This window comes from Vigna unguiculata, chromosome 5, assembly GCF_037176805.1.
Source record: "Vigna unguiculata cultivar grain cowpea cultivar isolate G323 ecotype 2 chromosome 5, ASM3717680v1, whole genome shotgun sequence".
Classification (NCBI taxonomy): domain Eukaryota; kingdom Viridiplantae; phylum Streptophyta; class Magnoliopsida; order Fabales; family Fabaceae; genus Vigna; species Vigna unguiculata.
The window spans coordinates 11,515,465-11,536,637 of NC_140796.1; the positions used below are offsets into that span (position 1 = coordinate 11,515,465).

At 33.0% G+C, this 21,173-nt stretch overlaps 1 protein-coding gene and 1 long non-coding RNA gene across 24 annotated transcripts; both read right to left on the reverse strand.

The window, feature by feature from the left end:
* Positions 1 to 446: 446 nt before the first annotated feature.
* LOC114185444 (uncharacterized) lies at positions 447 to 5,128 on the reverse strand. Its single transcript, XM_028073166.2, has 3 exons — positions 4,729 to 5,128; positions 1,033 to 3,666; positions 447 to 939 (listed from the first exon to the last, which is right to left on the reverse strand). Exons 2-3 carry the CDS (start codon positions 3,535 to 3,537, stop codon positions 664 to 666), a joined length of 2,781 nt encoding a protein of 926 aa, XP_027928967.1. The 5' UTR covers positions 3,538 to 3,666; positions 4,729 to 5,128; the 3' UTR covers positions 447 to 663.
* Positions 5,129 to 13,212: 8,084 nt separating this feature from the next.
* LOC114184875 (uncharacterized) lies at positions 13,213 to 20,123 on the reverse strand. 23 transcript variants are annotated; one of them, XR_014995265.1, is made up of 6 exons: positions 19,964 to 20,123; positions 18,286 to 18,364; positions 17,370 to 17,448; positions 16,195 to 16,258; positions 13,707 to 15,894; positions 13,213 to 13,622 (listed from the first exon to the last, which is right to left on the reverse strand). It is a non-coding gene; the product is annotated as an uncharacterized LOC114184875 (long non-coding RNA). The 23 variants fall into 23 exon arrangements; XR_014995268.1 differs by having other exon boundaries at positions 17,370 to 17,457; XR_014995271.1 differs by having other exon boundaries at positions 19,958 to 20,097.
* Between the last annotated feature and the right edge of the window lie 1,050 nt (positions 20,124 to 21,173).

Here is a 21,173-nt window from a genome sequence, read left to right on the forward strand (position 1 = left end):
TTATGATAGAAAAATTTATAATTTGTGTTCATTGTTTCTATAATTTGAATGTTATTGATAGTAGATGCTATTTTATTTATGCATGTATGATGAAATAAGAACAAAAACAGAAAAAGAGAACAAGTTTTCCAGAAACGAAACTCTCTAACATACTATAGATTATTTTTAGATTCCCTTGACATGCATAGAAGACTTTCTAGAAAATTATGTAGAAGGAAAGCTAAGAGAAAAATCTTAAGAGGAGGAAGTTGAATTATACGTTTCAGTCTCCTTTCTCTTTGAAGAAAAATCTCAAGAGAAGGAAAGCTATATAGTGATATCATCCAATCTTGAATTGATTATTTTGAGTCTAAAGTTGAACCTGATTGTTGTATTATGCAGATTATTTGACACTTTGATAAGTATATGATCCTCTTATAGAAGTCCAGTTCCCAGTGCTCAAGATGTACAATGAATACTATACTATTCTTATTCATTCATGTTGTATTTTGTAAGATGTTGATGAGTGAACACAAGAATACAATGAGAATGCCATTTTCTTTCAGCCACAACAGGTATTTATGGAGAAATATATAGCAGTGCAAGAAATTGTAACTCCCTAGCTTCGTGGTAATAATATACAACAGCTATCTATGATAGTGGAAAAGCCTTCACTTTCTGAAATTAAACTCTGTCAGCAGGGGAGTATGGAGGAATTGGATTATAATATAAAGCTGCTTTACCCTGAAGTTCATGGTTGTTTTTCCAACTGAATTCCTTATCGATTGCTTCTTGTATGTTATTCATTTCCAAGGAACTCTGTAATTTCTGGTTGCCTAAAACTACCACAGAAATGAAGAATGCTTGTAAATGATTCATACTTGAACTGTATTCCACCGAATAGAATCCATCCTTCAATGGCAGCAAAGTGAATATGGGAGTGTTTTCCTCAGCTCCTTCCTGAAAGTTATGGCATAGAAGATATTAACTGGCTTGCCATTATATATATAACTGCATATACTAATGGCCACAAGAAGAAAAGTAAAAACATACCTGAACAAAAAGATGAAATCTCTCTGGGTAAGATTTTGAACTCCTTGGAATATTTGAACTGATGTTTTGGTTAGAGAGAACAAGCAATTTGCAACCAACATCCCAACCTCCACAATCACATGATCCCCCCAACTTCCATCTTTGGATCAATGGTGAAGGTTTTCCAGTGTTGGGTGAACTATGTACTCCACCAGGAAGTATAACTTTAGTGCTGCCATAGATATCATTTTCTTGTGCTCTGCAAAAACATTTTTCATCTGCCAAGCACTTTAGGCATCTCTTCCCTGCCAAATTATGACTATATAGTAGTTCTTCATGATTTATGTTTTCACAAGGAATCTCAATAACAACTGCTGCAAGCTCCTTGCTCATGAAGAACTGTGGTGTTTCTCGATCAAGCTGGTCAACTTCAACTCCCATTAGGACATATTCTTTCACCACTCTCTGTCTCTTGGAGTTCTCATTGTTTGATTCATCGATTTTAGAACTAGAAACCCTCATCTTACCAACCATATTGTAGGCATATCCACAGTTTTTTTCTTTACTCCAATGACTCATCCATTTGCCACTCTTTTTCTTTATTTCATTAACAACGTAGAATGTAAAATAGCTGTCTAAATCATCCTTCTCCTGCAATGCTAAACTCTTCGTGGTAGCGGCAAGAACCGTTCTTTCACTGTTGATCACAAATTTAAACAGAGGTACTCCATTTCTTATAGTTAGCTGCAAAAGAGCTTGGAATGATGATTCCTTAGTCTTTTCATCAGGCAGATTAATTGTCCTCAAGCTGATCGAATCTATGCTTCCTTTTGATGTCACACTGTGTTCATCTGAATAGTGCATGCTTGATGTCTTGTACTTTAATAAGGGGTCTAATAACCTTAACAAGGGGCTAGACCTGGTTCTGTTATGGCCTTTTACTTTGTACTTGCTATGATTTTCCAAACAAGCTGAAGATTCTGGTGTCACTGAACCAGACTTTGAACTCACATACATGGAGCTAAGTTTTGGAATAGAACCTTCCTTGAAACTGAAACTTCTCCCAATCCGACTTAAACTTAAGCTTAGTCGACGATTAGATGAGGGATTCACTGGTGTCGGCTCAGGAATTTCACGGTCCCGTGATTCCAGCACATTACTGAAAGCACACTGATTTTTTAGCTTGTTATCTAGCACATCCTTTTCAATGCATGTATCTTGAGATTGGAGACTGAATGTGTTATTTGAGTAAGATGATTTCTTATATACACCAGAAGACCGACCAATATCTAGATCAGTATTATTACTCTGTTGCAGTGTTTCAGAGGAAATAAGCTCAGCAACAGAATGTGGAATTTCAGAATGTAAATCTTCAGTGTAAACCTCCTCAGGAATTGACATATATGACAAACTACTCCGGCTTGATTCTGCAAGGTCTTCATCGGATAAGGTTCTTGATTGAGAATGCTGAAAATAGTCTTCAGATTTCAATTGCAGAACTTTTCGGGGACGAAGCAGCACAATATTACCAGGCATCCCATGACTTTGTTTATGATCAGCATCAATATCTGATTGGTGCCATTGATTCATCTTGTTCTTGAGTTCACTGCTGCTGGAACTCATTTGCTTCTGAGAACGAAATAACACACCTTTATTTTTTGATTCCAATGATGAAAATCCCTTATCAGAACTAGACTTCAGATTTCTCTCCTTTTTCTTGAGGCTATGCGGGTGCAAACCCTCCATTCTCTTCTCATCTTCAATATTCCTACCACTAGAATTTTCGTTAGAAACTACTGAGACCCCGTGATGCCTGGATTTAGATGCAGAGCTTCCAACTACTGAAGTTATTTCATCATAGTCATTAACTTTCACCCTTTGAAGTGATGGAACTGACATTCCGAGCTCATCTCCAATGGTCTTTGTTTTAATTTCAGAATGTTGATACTGTTTGACATTCTGAGAAGACATTTTAGAACTTATAGCAAGGTCTTCTTTATAAGATCCCTTGTGTCTTGAAGAACTCAAACCTTTTTTACCATCAAGCTTTCTATTATGGCCAACAGAAATGGTAGATGATGTGGTGGCTACCGTTGGTAATGCTTCTTCTCTGCTACTGAATGATGTGAAATTGCTAGCTTCTGCTTTTGTATGCGTTTGCTTGCTCTTCCATTTTTCAAGTTTAGACCAATCAAGAACCCCAACATTTAAAGCCTTCCCTTGAATACTTTCTCCTCCATCAGAACGCTTGAGAAATCCAGGCAAACTAGACATGTACTTGACAAGTTCATCAGGTGAAGTTGAACTTCCCTTTGCACTATCCAAGTGCTGAACCTTTCTTACTATGTCATGCTTTGCTTTATAACCAGAATCACTGCTTGCTTGACCAACAATAGACTTTGATTTTAACTTAAGTGAGTCCCTTGAAGATGGATTGGGTTGGAGCAAACTAGAACCATCCTTTGCTGACTTTGACCTGCTTTCCTGTTTTGAGCTTTTCTTTCCAAGGGTTAAACCAAACCCCATCTCTTCAGAGGGATTCAACAACTCATTATATTGCAGGATGATCAATGATATGATTTGACATACGCTAAGATTTCGCTCTGAAGTTTCTCTCCCGTATACTCATGCTGCAGAGGAGTTACTCCACTTGATCTGGAGATGTTTACATTTAGATAAATTTGTACAAAAAAACAAGAATTCCAAAAACAATGCTGCAAACATTAAATTCATAGGATAAGGATTTCGCAGAAGGAACGTAGATGGCATCCGAAGCAGTTCAACAATGATATCAGATTACATTTTGCAACACAACAATGGCATGTTTTCATAAACAGAATAACATGTATTACATACTACAATTTATAATATCATAAACGTACTACATATTATAGGGTGTTCAACAATTAAATGATATTAGAGGGGAAAATAATCGTCATTAAAATGGGTTATTGCTCTTTCTTTTAGTATATTTTGGGTACCAAATGCAAATAGTTAATTGTTCCTTGAAACAGAGAAATTTTGTTTTGACGCTGAGAAGAAGGAATTAGGAGTTGTGACAGAAAGCTACGTGAAAGGGAAGTGATTGAGTTTACTGTAAATATCCACGTCTTAATTCAGTGAACATAAACAATGAAATATCCACCACTCCGTACTCAAGAAAACAACAATGAACGCATTTCCATACATTAACCTATGAATACGATGCTTCCGAATTAAATGCTAATCAATTTCACATAAATGCACATCAATATCATGACATAACCTCTGTTTTGAACCCAAATCAGAACACAAACACAACCATAGAAGTAAGCATAGGCTAATACTTATGCAAAACTTAGACTATAACATCAGAACCAATTAATTTGTAAAACGATGGGGTGCCCAATTTAGTAAGACACAGCATGAGTCAACAACTGGAAGCAGAACCGAAATTCATGAATGACACCAGAAATTTAATTCCTGTTTGGCTGCTGAGAAGAAAAAGATGCAGTAACCAAAAGTAAAACAAAACTCAAACACCCTCTTGCCGGAAAATCAAGACCAACAAAACCCACATTTTCAATGAAACAAAGGATCCAAACACAATGATAAAAAAAGTTCCTTTAAACCCTGGATTAAGTTTTTTCAAGAAAAAACAAACAACAAAGATAATACACAGAAGGTGATACAAAGATGGAGCACCGAACTGATCTCAAAGTTTTCTGAAGAACTTACCAACCCAGAGAACCAAGAGTGAAAAAGAAGGAAACTTGGCAAAGGGAAGAGGGAAATCCTCCACGTGGGTATGTTATGGCGGCAAGTGGGAGCGGAACAGGCTTCGGAGATCCCGAGGAATATAGAAAGGTAATTGGGTGAGGAATTCAATGCAGGAGAAGATAGGTTGGAAGCAGAGCTAAGAAGTGAAAATGAGCGGTGGCAGCACTGTGCAAGGCGTGTGGAATGATTGTTCCACGTTGTGGTTCATCATCACAGGCATTAGTATCAACATCAAATAATCCTTCTCTTGCTTCTTCTTGGTATTGGTATTTAATACATGTATGTGTTTTCTTCATTGATAAACAAAGAGAGAGAGAGAGAGAGAAAATAATGATAGACTCCTACCAATTCTTTCTTATGTAACAAAACACACACAGAGGAAGAAGATAGAGAGGGTGTGTGTGTGTGACAGTGAAATGAAAGTGTGTGTTGGGTCGCTGCGTGGGTCCCATGATGGGAAACTTGTTTCCCTTTCACGATTGCCTATGTTCGAGAGCTAGGGTCCACAAGACTCCAACTAATTTTTGTTTATTTTAATAAATATGGTAAACACCTATATCATGGCAAACGAGTAGTGTTTTTATACAATTAAATAATATTATTTTATTATGTTTATCACGTAAAATTTAATATAATTATCAGGTTTACGTAGCTTTCAAGTAATTTGGATATTTTAAAAGAAAATTTTATTGAGCATTTATAATATTAGTTTTATTTTTTAGAATAAAACTAAAAGAGGGAAAATTGATAGTTGGGTTTGGGATTAAGATTGCAAAACACTTTGATTATGCTGTTTTTGCGAAAAAGGTGAGATTATATATATGCAAAAACGATTGTGAAAGAGTGACGAAATAGCATGAATGTGAAGACTAATATAGAAACCAGTTATCTCCTTTTTGGTGTTTTGCAACTCAAACTATTATAATACTTTAATAAAGAGTTGTGTGTTATAAAATAAAGGTAATAAGAGAGACAAAGGAGAGGAAGAATAGAGAATGAGAGAGTAGGGAGCAACTTCTGTTTTTATGTGTGTCTCATTACTGATAGGACGAGTCCTATTTATAGGTACAATATGGTAACCCAGAAAGGATATAAAATCAAATAGTAAATACAAAATATTACATCATAAAGAGTAATGAATAATATGATTATCAATCATATGAGTAATTGTATAAATCAATGGACGACCATTAATTCATAACACTCCCCCTTGGGTGTCCATTGATAAAAGAATGTGCCTCGTTAAAACCTTACTAGGAAAAACCCTTTGGGATAAAAACCTAGTGAAGGAAAAAGAGTACATCATTCTATATAATATTGTTCTTTGCATCTTCTAATTTCTCCCCCTCATGTAAACTTACATCATTAAGATGGCGGAGTCCAATCCTATGAACCAATTGCTCAAAAGTTCTCCTTGGCAAAGACTTTGTAAATAAATCTGCTAGATTTTCACATGAGCGAATCTTTTGGATCTCTACATCACCATTTCTTTGAAGATCATGAGTGAAAAAGAATTTTGGAAGAATATGTTTTGTTCTGTCTCCTTTAATATATCCTTCTTTCAATTGAGCAATGCATGCACTATTGTCTTCATATATCGTTGTTGGTTTCATTTTTCCCAAGGATAAACCACAAGTTTGTCGCACATGTTGAATTATAGACCTTAACCAAACACATTCACGACTTGCCTCATGTAATGCTAAAATTTCTGCATGATTTGACGATGTTGCTGTTATTGTTTGTTTCACAGATCGCCATGAAATCGCTGTGCCACCACATGTGAACAAATATCCTGTTTGTGATCGACCATTATGAGGATCTGATAAATAACCTGCATCTGCATAACCCATTAGATCTAATTTTGAATCATTTGGGTAAAACAAGCCCATATTCATAGTGCCTTTAAGGTAACGGAGTATTTGTTTTACTCCATTCCAATGTCTTCTTGTAGGTGAAGAACTATATCTTGCTAACAAATTTACAGCAAATGCTATATCGGGTCGAGTATAATTAGCAAGATACATTAGTGCTCCTATAGCACTAAGATATGGTACTTCAGGACCAAGTAGTTCTTCATCTTTTTCTTGAGGTCTAAAAGGGTCTTTATCAACATCTAATGACCTCACCACCATTGGAGTGCATAGTGAATGTGATTTGTCCATATAGAACTTTTTAAGCACTTTCGTTATATAAGTTTCTTGATGTACAAGAACACCTTTGTTTAAATACTCAATTTGTAATCCCAAACAAAACTTTGTCCTTCCAAGATCCTTCATCTCAAATTCTTTCTTTAAACAATCAATTGCCTTTGTGAGCTCATTAGGAGTTCCAACTATGTTTATGTCATCTACATAAACAGCAATTATGGCAAATTCATTCTCGGATCTTTTCATATAAATACAAGGACAAATAGGGTCATTTTTATACCCTTCCTTTAATAAGTACTCACTTAGACGGTTATACCACATACGTCCTGATTGTTTCAATCCATAAAGGGACTTATTCAATTTTATTGAATAATCCTTTTTAGAATTTGCTTTGTTGGGCACATTAAATCCTTCAGGGAGTTTCATATAAATATCATTTTCCAAAGAGCCATACAAATAGGCTGTAACAACATCCATGAGGTGCAAATTCAAACCTTCTTGTGCAACAAGGCTAATTAAATATCTAAATGTTGTTGCATCCAATACTGGAGAATATGTCTCCTCAAAATCAATACCAGGTCTTTGTGAAAAACCTTGAGCAACTAACCGTGCTTTGTATCTAACAATTTCACCATTCTCATTTCGTTTTTGTACAAAAACCCATCTGTACCCAATAGGTTTTACACCCTCAGGTGTGCGAACTACAGGTCCAAAAACCTTTCGTTTAGCAAGCGAATCTAATTCTGCTTGGATTGCATCTTTCCATTTTGGCCAATCATTTCTTTGCCGACAATCTTCAATTGTCATTGGTTCTTGATCATCATTGTCACTTATGACATCCTTTGCTACATTATATGCAAAAACCTCGTCAATATTGACTTTATTTCGATTCCATATTTTATGATTCATGACATAATTTATTGAGATCTCATCATTTTCAACAATTTCAGGTACCTGAGGTTCTTCTGGAACCGAATCATTGATTATGTCAAAAGAATCTTTTGGGACTTTTACCCCCTCGATTAGGCCATCTTGCCTTTTTTCCCTTTTTCTCACACGAGGATTTTTATCTTTGGAACCCAAAGGCCTACCACGCTTTAGGCGTGTTTGAGATTCATTTGCTATATTAGATTGTCCAACAGGAATATCAATTCTGATTGGAGTATTAGCAGCGGGTATATGCGACTTAGTTACCCTTTTTGTGTCAGTAAAAGCATCTGGTAATTGGTTGGCCAATTTTTGTAAATGAATTATCCGTTGAACTTCTAGTTCACACTCTTTTGTACGAGGATCAAGATGAGATAATGATAATTCATTCCAACCAATATCTTTTTCCAGTTTCTTTCTTTCTCCCCCTAACGTTGGAAAAATTGATTCATCAAAATGACTATCAGCAAATCGAGCTGTAAATAAGTCACCTGTTGATGGTTCAAGATATTTTATTATCGATGGAGAATCATATCCAACATATATTCCCAAACGTCTTTGAGGACCCATCATAGTCCTTTTTGGTGGGGAAATTGGGACATATACAGCACACCCAAAAATTCTTAAATGAGAAATATTTGGTTGTTGACCAAAAACCAACTGTAAAGGAGAGTATTTGTGATAACTTGTTGGTCTGATGCGAATCAATACTGCAGCATGCAGAATTGCATATCCCCAAGTAGTCATTGGAAGATTAGCTTTCATAAGTAAAGGTCGTGCAATCAATTTTAGACGTTTTATCAATGATTCTGCAAGTCCATTTTGAGTATGAACATGTGCTACTGGATGTTCAACTTCAATTCCAATTGACATACAATACTCATTAAAAGCATGAGATGTAAATTCACCAGCATTATCAAGACGAATTTTCTTAATTGGATAATCTGGGAAGTGGGCTCTTAACTTGATCAATTGTGCTAATAACTTAGCAAATGCTTGATTTCGAGTTGATAGTAAACAAATATGTGACCATCTAGTGGACGCATCAATTAATACCATGAAATATCTAAATGATCCACATGGTGGGTGTATTGGACCACAAATATCACCTTGTATTCGTTCTAAAAATGAGATTGACTCATTTCTAATTTTTTCTGGTGATGGTCTTATTATCAATTTTCCCTGCGAACATGCAGTACATGAGAAATCATTGGACTGAAGAAGCTTTTGACTTTTAAGTGGATGTCCACATGAGTTTTCAGCTATTTTTCGCATCATGATATATCCAGGATGACCCAACCGATCATGCCAAACAAGAAATTCATTCTTATTTGTAAGCTTCTGGCTTACAATAACATGCGTCTCAATCGCATTAATATATGTGTAGTACAAGCCATAAGAGAAGGCTGATAATTTCTCCAATACACATTTTTTATTTGACTCAATTTGAGTGATATAAAGATATTCAACATCTCCTTCATTATTTGTCTCAATATGATATCCATTTAGACGAATATCCTTGAAACTTAATAAGTTTCTATTGGACTTAGGAGAATAAAATGCATTTTTAATATGCAATCTTGTACCTCTTGGCAGAAGTACTGTAGCTCTTCCAGAGCCTTCAATTATATTTGTAGTACCAGAAATAGTACTAACATTGACTTCTCGCATTACCAAAGTAGAGAAAAATTTATTACTCTTGAGAATTGTATGAGTTGTTGCACTATCAGCAAGGCACAGATCCTCATCATTGGTGTTAATGCCAATATTCATTCTTCATATAAACATAAATATCAATATTAGAGATTACTTTGTAAGAGGAGAGAAAGAAAAAAAAAATAAAATAGAGGATTTTATTCATAAAAACATAAAAACTTGTACATATAAAAGCAACATGAATTAAATATAAAACATTGTCTTAAAAATTAATCATAAAATAAAACTATTTTCTAACACTCCCATCACCAATAAGGTGATCAATGCTTCCATCGGGTTTAGAAAAGAAATCACCAATATCAAGATGAGTAGTATCCATATGACCATAATCAGAATCACCATCTTCATAAGCAAAGTGTGTTTCTACATTCTTCTTTTTAAGTGATTCTTGGTAGAGTTCAACAAGATGCTTTGGTGTATAACAGGCACGGGTCCAATGACCTTTACTACCACAACGGTAACATATATTTTCAGCCTTTTTGCCATTATTTTCACCCCTTTCTTTTTCCTTTTTCGCATTCTTGTTCCACTTCTGTTGATGAAGTTTCTCTTTGAAAATTTCCTTTATAACCATGTCCACGACCATGATTAATAGCACGACCACGACCACGACCATGGCTACGACCACGGCCAAAATTACGACCACGATTATTATTATGGTCTTGACCTCGTCCATGATTATATGGATCAGATGTTGCTGCATTCACTTCTGGGAATGGAGCAGAACCAGTTGGTCGGGCCTCATGATTTTTCATCAAGAGCTCATTATTTTGTTCAGCCACAAGAAGGCATGAAATCAATTCATAATATTGATTGCTCCATTCACTTCTGGGAATGGAGCAGATTAGGCGGATCTCATGATTTTTCATCAAAAGCTTTATTGCTTTGTCCAGCCAGCCATGCATAGGCATGAAATAAATTCACAATATTTGTGAAGTCTCTTTTCACAATATTTTTGTTATGAGCAAATTAGTTGCTTTATTTCTTTATTTAATGGTATCCCAATATCCATTGCATCTAAATATATTTCAACATTTAAAATCCAATATAAGGAATTCTTCCTTACAATATCAAGGGTCACAAATCCAAATTTTGCAACGTTTCGCGTGTTTAAAACTAACACATAAAATAATAATATTAATAATAATCATCATCATCAAAATAATAATATTAATAATAATCATCGTCATAATAAAAATATTATGACAGAGAATTTTGCAACGTTTCGCGTGTTTAAAACTAGCACATAAAATATTAATATAATCAAATTTCATGTATGAAATTATTAAAATCAAATAATAATAATAATAATAATATGACAGAGAAAAATAAATCAAACAATTATCATTACACAAAAAAAAGAAAATGAGATAAAGTTTGTGAATGAGAAAAAGATTAGAAAGAACCTCGGTTAAGGAATATAGAGCGTTGTTCTTAGGGAGAAAAAAAAAAATATGCCTTCACGCTCAGTTGGATAACCCTCGTGCTGATAACGTGTTATAAAATAAAGGTAATAAGAGAGACAAAGGAGAGGAAGAATAGAGAATGAGAGAGTAGGGAGCAACTTCTGTTTTTATGTGTGTCTCATTACTGATAGGACGAGTCCTATTTATAGGTACAATATGGTAACCCAGAAAGGATATAAAATCAAATAGTAAATACAAAATATTACATCATAAAGAGTAATGAATAATATGATTATCAATCATATGAGTAATTGTATAAATCAATGGACGACCATTAATTCATAACATTGTGACTATAATGATTGAATTTTGCTGCAAGCTATAAGCATTGGAATTGTCCTTCTATTGATTTCGAAAAGGAAGCAAACATATTGATGCTGAGGTTAACTGATAAATTTATCTAAGTGTTTTGACCTCATTCCATTTTCCTGAAAGAAGATGAATGATCTAAAATCAAATTATTCGTTTCCTTTTTTAATGCCACACCAAATGAAAACACGCCTTACAAAATGCTAAAGAAATTCAAAGATGATTGCTTTTGTAATCATCAACTTTAAATTCCTCGATGTTCGTGCTGGAACCTAACTTTCAACATTATGAAACTGAATATCAAAGATTTAAAAATTTTGAACATTTGAATAAAGAAAATAGTGACATATGACTCTGATAATTTAGCTGATACCAATACAAAACAAGGAAAAATTCATATTACTTTTGAATTACTACCCAACAATACTTTCTTTTTTGGCTATACAGCTTATAGTATCGTGAACGGCAAGCATGCCATCTTTGTCTTATGAGTATGCTATACAACATGTACGAAATACTATACTGGATCTTTTTTTATTTAATTAAGGTTTTTTCACCAACTTAAAAAGCATTTAAAATGCAGTTTAAATTTAATTATCTATTATACCTGTTCAGTTTTTTCTTTAATGTTCAAATAATTTTAATGCACTATAAAAATAGAAATAAGAATATTACTGAAAAAATTGCATTATGTTAAAATTTGAAAAATAACAATAAACCCAGATATTTCTTTTTTAATAAAAAACCATTATTAAAAACAAAAATAATAGTATTGATTGGAAGAGTTATGCAACACTGAGACTATGACATCAGATCCAAATAGTATTTGTGATGACATGTTATGGCATTAGGATTCATTTCTTTATGTTTTTTTTTGGGTATTTGTATATCAGATAGATTTATTATTATTTGACTTGAATATTATTATAAAAGTCATTTGTTGACTTATTATAGTCCCATAATAATATTGAATTTGTCTTGAATTTTCAATAATTCTTAAGGTACTTAATCACTCATTGTGTGACCAACATTGTACCATGGCAGATCCAAATATGATGCAATAACTCAAGATAAACTTTTCTCCCACTCCATATTCGTGGTTTCTTTTATTAATTGCCATGATAAAATATTTTAGTTATTCACAAGAATAGACATTAAATTAATTTCTCTGTCCGGTTTAGTACAATTATGAGGGTGTCACTACTTCTTTTGGATTATTTTGCAACATGATTTTGAAAATGGATCCCGGTGATTACATATTTTGAATACATACAAAATCCATTTCTTGAACTTCTGATTTGATTTTAAAGTAAGACTTTTCCCTTTTCCCTTTAGCTTTTTCGAAGTCTCCTAAAATAACCCGTACATGAAAAATAAGAATGCTTACCAACTCCTCTAGACATCGTCTCCTTCTTGAATGTTCTAAGAGTTGTATCTTGAGTCCTCCATGCAAAGTCCACAACACCTTTTTCATTCATGTAATACTTAGTGATCATGCTTTTATAGAGTAGACTATTAAGAAGAGTTTGTACTCTATTAATCATGGACCGTATGGTTTCATTTTCTTTTATAGAAAACGTCTCATATTGATGTTTAAGAACAACTAGTGCTTGAGGTGACGTCAATTGTTTCATGGCGGAGGTCAAGTTAGTCAAGTCACAATTGAATCGTGATGTTTGAACTGTTAGACTCTTAAGAAAGAGTTGTGCCTTGACTAAAAGTTATAGCTTTATGCCTAGTGGTAAGTGCTCGATCCAACAATTTAGAAGCGTAATTAATTTATTTGAAGAATTTAAAATTCTTTACACTAAAATGATTTGTTTGGATAAAGTAATTCGAAAGAAATTTAAATTTAAGAAATTTTGAAGGTATTCAAATGAAGAAAATAGAACAATTTTAAATACCATAAAAAATATAAGAATTTTGAAATTTCACTCATTTTCACTTTACTCTCACTTCACTAACACAAAGGTCATGTCGAGTTGAGCCAACTTATGATAAAGGTTCAGTCGAGTCAACTTTGGCTTAAGGCTCACTCCATAGACAACAGTCTATTAATGCAATTCTCCGCAAATAGCTTACTCTTGCATTTGATCAATTCAAGAGAATCTTCAATCCCATCCAGATTTAACCCCTCAAGCACTTCAAATTGTTTAGCTGAAAGATGTGGAAGATGATGTTCCACAAAATTAAAGCAAAACATTGGGGATACACGTGTCTTGAAAGGAATCTGACCATGGAGCTGCGCAGGCAACATTTCCATGGTATATGGGTGTCAATCCATATCCTGTTTAATATAAAAAAGTTGTCATAGTTAAAAGTCAAAACTAAAAGGTGGTTCAATTAAAAAAGCAAAGTAATTTAGCTTTACCATGTCTTCGAGATTGTTTAAAATGGAAATTATTTTTTGTTCATAAGTTGCATAGTGGTCTCCATCTATCTTATGCAATGCCTCAACAACCAAAAATAACAAGAGTGTTGGCGGCTGCACTTGGTGGAGGTCAATTTGAAGCTCTTCCCGCAATTTTGGAATGTGGTATAAAAAAAATCCTATAAAAGAAAAAAAAAACACATCAACTTGTTAAAATATCAAAAATCATAAAAAAGAAAGAAAAACTCAACAAAAGAATTTTTCTTACCAATAGAACCCACATGTTGCCATCACAAAATTTCTTATGTCCTTTTCTATACTTCTTCATCCCATGATAGAGGAATGAAAGTAATGCAACCCCCAAGCATAACCATTTACATCGTTCAATTCCTTAATGAATTGAACATATGTAGGGCGACATAAATGTCCATCCCCTTATGGTACTATTATACAATTGATAATGAATAATAGTACATCATAAATCTTATGGTTTTGTGGCCCTTGTCCACATGCAATTCTTTTCAATTCACCAAGTCTAAGGGTCTTTGTATTGGACTCAAATATAGAAAACGCATCCTCATCACGACTAAAAGCTGGAATGATAGGTTTCCCATTAATGGGTAGCTCAGTTAAAAAAAGAACATCCTCAAGCGTGATGTTCATGCAAATGTCATTGACTAAGAAAGAAAAAAAGTCTAGGCGTTCGACTTTGATTTGGTACTTTTCTAATAAAATTTGACACAAACGAGTTGGAAGAGAGTTGCCTTTACGCATTACCATCAATAAGCGGAAAAGACAACTGGCTGGACCATTTGAGGATATGCTTTCAGTAATGAAAGTCTTCATTTCATTATCCAATCATATAACTCTTTTAATGTGTCCAACTTGCCACAACTCTTAGATGCCATTCCTACATTTATTCAGTTCATAAACATATACAAGAGCAATTAATGAAAAAATATGAGTAGATAAAAGAATTAATCGAAGTTGGCAAAAAAAAAATATGTATACAGAAGTTCAGTGAATCAGAGACAGTATACAAGGTTCAATCCAATGAATACATTAACTCTAGAGATGAGAAGGAAAGGAGGGTGGAGAATGAGAATGATGAATTCAAGTGCAAAATTGTATACTTTGACAAAGCAAAGATTGTTGAGTTTTATGGCAAATCAAACTACAACACAGTTTCACTAAGAAAATACCAACTACTATTCTAGAAAAATATTCAATCCATTAAAACTAACTCCAAAGTAGTTTGAATTGGTGTGAAAATGAATTAGTTTTGACTACTTAGATATACACATGATTTTGCAATTTATATCTACAACTAATACAAGTTATGATTTAAAATAATGACCCAAAATAAACAAACAAATATGATTTAAAATAGTGACCCAAAATAAACAAATAAATATGATTGAAAATAATGACCCAAAATAAATACATGTCAATAATTAGAGTATAATATAACACATCATGAACAACCAACACACCAATCTGTATGAAAATGGTAACCCACAGAAAAAAGGCTTTTTCAATTGCTTGTTCATTGAAGCATGGTAAGCACAATTTCACTATCAGTCAGGATGAATAATTAAAGGGTTCTAATAGAAATTTTGGGGTGAGTAAAAACTGTGCCTTATCACTGTATAGGTCCCAAGAGAGAGTTTATCTCAATACAAACAACACAATTATTGCAAGCTTAAAAATAGCAAAAGAATATGAACCAACAATACAGTCAAAACTAGGTCGCAAGACAAAGTTTATCTCAATACAAACAACACAATTATTGCAAGCTTAAAAATAGCAAAAGACTAATGGAAAAAACTAACTACTAAAAATTATGCAGAAATTTAAAATCATCTTGTGCCTTGATAAACTACTTTAGAACACTACTAAAATGAGTATGTAAATCTGAAATAGGCCTAATACTATCAAAATTAACTAGAAACAATAACAAAACAAGATCAATTTCATCTACTAAACAACTATTGCAGGTATTTATAGAATTATAACTGAGTTGCAAAAAATTCACTATATGCCTAGAAATATACCACAAAACATAACAAATTTCAAGGTAAAATTGACAAAAAAATAAAATTCTAAAAACAGCATACTAGAATTAGGAAAAGGAAGATGGAACCAAGTTGGATGTGCAACTCTTAATACTGAAACTTGTGCAGCAGACCTACAACAACACAACAGTAGAGTTAAGCTTCTTCCACCCCTTACTTTAAATTTTATATTAAAGGAAAGGAGTAACCTTATGATTAATCCTTCTTTAATAACCCTAAATTGCTAGTTGTGTATTATCTCTCAGCAGCAATCACAATTATAATCACAAGAAATCAGTAAGCAAAGTTGATGGAAAATAACTTATAAATCAGGGCTCAAAATTGAAAATTGAAAAAATGGGAACGAATTAGGGCTCGAAATTGGGAGAAAGGGTTCGAAATTGAAAATTGAAAGATTGGGGACGAACACAAACCTGTGGTGGGTGCGTTCGTCGTAGCTGCGGTGGCTGCAGCTGCACTACGAGATCGTGGCTGCGACTGCTCAATCCAAAAAAATAACAAAAGGATTAATTTATTTCGAAGTTGAAAGGAGAACCCCTGCGGTTTTATAATAAGCTATATGAAATAATTTTGTACCAATTAAATTGTTAAACAACTACATAGAAAAAATTTAAATATTAATAAATAGTTATTTAAATATTAATAAATATATTATTCATATTTATGTACTATTTAAATTTTTTTATGAATGTAGTTATTAAATAGATATATTATAATGTAAACATAATATTGTATTCTTACTTTATATAAATAAATATAAGTTTCAATTACTACAATACCCTGCAGTGTTATATTTTAGAGCTTAAAATTGGATTACTAATGTTGGCTAGACCGTTGGTTTACTAGTTCAACAATTGAAGAAGCATGCATAATCAATTGCATTTCACTCATAGGGAATAATAGTTCAATAGTTTTGTTTGCACAATAAATGAGTAAGCAAAGTCGTTGGAAAATAACTTATAAACCAGTAAGCACAACAAGGCAACAATAATCACAATTATAATCACGTCCAACTGTTGTGTTCAGTTTACCATCACAATTAGGCAAAATCAATAACACACAAAAATCACAAATTAGGGTTTGAAATTGGTGGAAATGGTTCGAAATTGAAAATTGAAAAATTGGGGACGAATTAGGATTCGAAAATGGGGAAAAGGGTTCAAAATAAAAAATTGAAAAATTGGAGACGAATTAGAGCTCGAAATTGGGGGATAGGGTTCAAAATTGAAAATTGAAAAATTTAGAACGAATTAGAGCTCGAAATTGGGGGAAAGGGTTCGAAATTGAAAATTGAAAGATTGGGAGGAATTAAGATTCAAAAATGGGGGAAAGAGTTCAAAATTGAAAATTGAAAAATTGAAGACGAATTAGGATTCGAAAATGGAGGAAAGGGTTCGAAATTGAAAATTGAAAAATTCGAGACGAATTAGGGCTCGAAATTGAAAACGAATTAGGTAATGAATTAAGGCTCGAAATTGGGGGGAAGGATTCGAAATTGAAAATTGAAAAAATTGGAACAAATTAGAGCACGAAATTGGGGGAAAAGGTTTGAAATTGAAAATTAAAAGATTGGGGGACGAACACAAACATGTGGTGTGTGCGGTGGTCGTGGTTGCGTTCGTCGTAGCTGCGATGGCTGCGGCTGCACTACGAGATCGTGGCTGCGGCTGCTCAATCTCAACAAATAACAAAAGGATTAATTTATTTTGAAGTTGAAATGAGACCCCTGCGATTTTATAATAAGCTATAGGAAATAATTCTGCACCAATTAAATTATTAAACAACTACATAGAAAAAATTTAAATAATAATAAATAGTTATTTAAATATTAATAAACATATTATTCATATTTATGTACTATTTAAATTTTTTTATGAATGTAGTTATTAAATAGATATATTATAATGTAAACATAATATTGTATTCTTTCTTTATATAAATAAATATAACTTTCAATTACTACAACACTCTGCAGTGTTATATTTCAGCTCTTAAAATTGGATTACTAATGTTGGCTAGACTGTTTGTTTACTAGTTCAACAATTGAAGAAGCATGCATAATCAATTTCATTTCACTCATAGGGAATAATAGTTCAGTAGTTGTGTTTGCACAATAAATTAATAAGCAAAGTCAATGAAAAATAACTTATAAATCAGTAAGCACAACAAGGCAAGAGTAATCACAATTATAATCACGTCTAGATGTTGTGTTCAGTTTACCATCACAGTTAGGCAAAATCAATAACACACAAAAATCTTGAATTAGGGTTTGAAATTGGGGGAAAGGATTCGAAATTGAATTTTGAAAAATTGGAGACAAATTATGATTCGAAAATGGGGAAAGGGTTCGAAATTGAAAATTGAAAAAATGAAGACGAATTAGAGCTCGAAATTGGGAGAAAGGGTTCAAAATTGAAAATTGAAAAATTGGGAACGAATTAGGGCTCGAAATTTGGGAAAAGGGTTCGAAATTGAAAATTTAAAGATTAGGGACGAACACAAACCTGTAGTGGGTGCGGTGATCGTGGGTGCGTTCGTCGTAGCTGCGATGGCTGCAGCTGCTCTGCAAGGTCGTGGCTGCGGCTGCTCAATCTCAACAAATGTTAAAAGAATTAATTGATTTCGAAGTTGAAACGACAACCCATTCGATTTTATAATAAATGTACCAATTAAATTATTAAACAACTACATAGAAAAAATTTAAATAATAATAAATAGTTATTTAAATATTGATAAATATATAATTCATGTTTATTTACTATTTAAATTTTTTGATGAATGTAGTTATTAAATAGATATATTATAATGTAAACATAATATTGTATTCTTACTTTATATAACTAAATATAACTTTGAATTACTACCTCACCCTGCAGTGTTATATTTCAGAGTTTAAAATTGGATTACTAATGTTTGTTAGAACGTTGGTTTACTAGTTCTATTTAAATAATTGAAGAAGTATGCATAATCAATTTCATTTCACTCATAGGGAATAATAGTTCAATAGTTCTGTTTGCACAATAAATCAGTAAGCAAAGTCGATGAGAAATAACTTATAAATCAGTAAGCACAACAACGCAAGAGTAATCACAATTATAATCACGTCCAGATGCTGTGTTCAGTTTACCATCACAATTAGGCAAAATCAATAACACACAAAAATCACGAATTAGGGTTTGAAATTGAGGGAAAGGGTTCGAAATTGAAAATTGAAAAATTAAGGATGAATTAGGATTTGAAAATGGGGGAAAGGGTTCGAAATTGAAAATTGAAAAATTGAAGACGAATTAGGGATCGAAATTGGGAGAAAGGGTTCGAAATTGAAAATTGAAAAATTGGGAACGAATTAGGGCTTGAAATTTGGGGAAAGCGTTCGAAATTGAAAATTGAAAGATTAGGGACGAACACGAACATGTGGTGGGTGTGGTGGTCGTGGCTACATTCGTCGTAGCTGCGGTGGTTGCGGCTGCCCTGCTAGTTCGTGGCTGCGATTGCTTAATCTCAACAAATAATAGAAGAATTAATTTATTTTGAAGTTGAAACGAGAACCCCCTACGGTTTTATAATAAGCTATAGGAAATAATTCTCTACCAATTAAATTATTAAACAACTACATAGAAAAAAATTAAATAATAAGAAATAGTTATTTAAATATTTATAAATTTATTATTCATATTTATGTACTATTTAAATTTTTTTATGAATGTAGTTATTATATATATATATATATATATATATATATATATATATATATATATATATATATATTATAATGTAAACAAAATATTGTATTCTTACTTTAATAAAAAAATAAAACTTTCAGTTACTACAACACCCTACGGTGTTATATTTCAGAGCTTAAAATTGGATTACTAATGTTGGCTAGACCATTGGTTTACTAGTTCTATTTAAACAATTGAAGAAGCATGCATAATCAATTGCATTTCACTCAATTGCAAAATCAATAACACACAACAATCACGAATTGGGGTTTGAAATTGGAGGAAAGGGTTCGAAATTGAATATTGAAAAATTGGGGATGAATTAGAACTCGAAATTGGGGGAAAGTGTTCAAAATTGAAAATTGAGAAATTGGAGACGAATTAGGGAACAAATTAGGGCTCGAAATTGGGGGAAAAGGGTTCAAAATTGAAAATTGAAAGATTGGGGACGAACATGAACCTGTGGTGGGTGCGGTGGTCGTGGCTGCGTTCGTCGTAGCTGCGGTGGCTGCGACTGCTCAACGAGGTCGTGGTTGCAGCTGCTCAATCTCAACAAATAACAAAAGGATTAATTGATTTCGAAGTTGAAACGAGAACCCCTGCAGTTTTATAATAAGCTATAGGAAATAATTCTTTACGAATTAAATTATTAAACAACTAAATAAAAAAAATTAAATAATAAATAGTTATTTAAATATTAATAAATATATTATTCATAGTTATTTAAATAAATTCATGTCAAAGGTCGAGAAAATTCAACTTAAGCTAAAAGTCAAGCCAAACAGGTATGGAATGAAGGGCGAGCCAAGTTGAAAGTTGATGAAGGTAGTAACTGGTTGGTCGAGTCAAAGGTCGAGACGACTAGACCTTGGGCCAAAGGTTGAAGATTAGACTTGGGTCGAAGGTTAAGACTGGTCAACATGGATCACATGTCGAGATGAGTCGGTCAGGTTGAAGGTCGAGTCAAGTTGGCACAGGTTGAAGGTCTAGCCAAGTTGGCTTAAGTTGAAGGTCAAGTCCTGTCGACCTAGCTGAAGGTCGAGTCAAGCTATTCCAGGTCGAAGGTCGAGCTTATTTGGCCTAGGCCGTAGGTTGAGACGAGTTGACCCAACGAGTCAGACCAAGACGAAAGTCGAAGCAACTCGAACTGGATAGAAGGTCGAAACAAGTTGGGTTGAGGTCGAAGTTCGAGATAATTTATTCGGGTTGAAAATCAGGAACAGAACAGATAAGTCATCCGGGGCCTAGTAAAAAACGTTTTAATCAAAATTAAAAGTTGTACAAAAACTTAATAGAATTAAAATTTATAATACTATGTCATCTAAACTAAGGTGTTATACATAACAAATTATTTTGTTCGTATAATTGTAACTTAATCCAATGTTTCTGACTTTAGCGGTTGTGTCTCATTAAAAATTGCAAAGTTAACATAAGTCTATAAGTAAATAAAAATTTAATTTATGATGATGTACATTTATGTGGTCAGTTTTTTATTACATATGGGAGAATGAGTTGAGAGTCAAAAGACTTGAGTTATGTTTGTCCTCATTCAGGTACAAACCATAGATGAACTTAAATTGATAAAAGTTGTTAATAATATATATATATATATATATATATATATATATATATATATATATATATATATACTAAATAATAATTCAAAATAA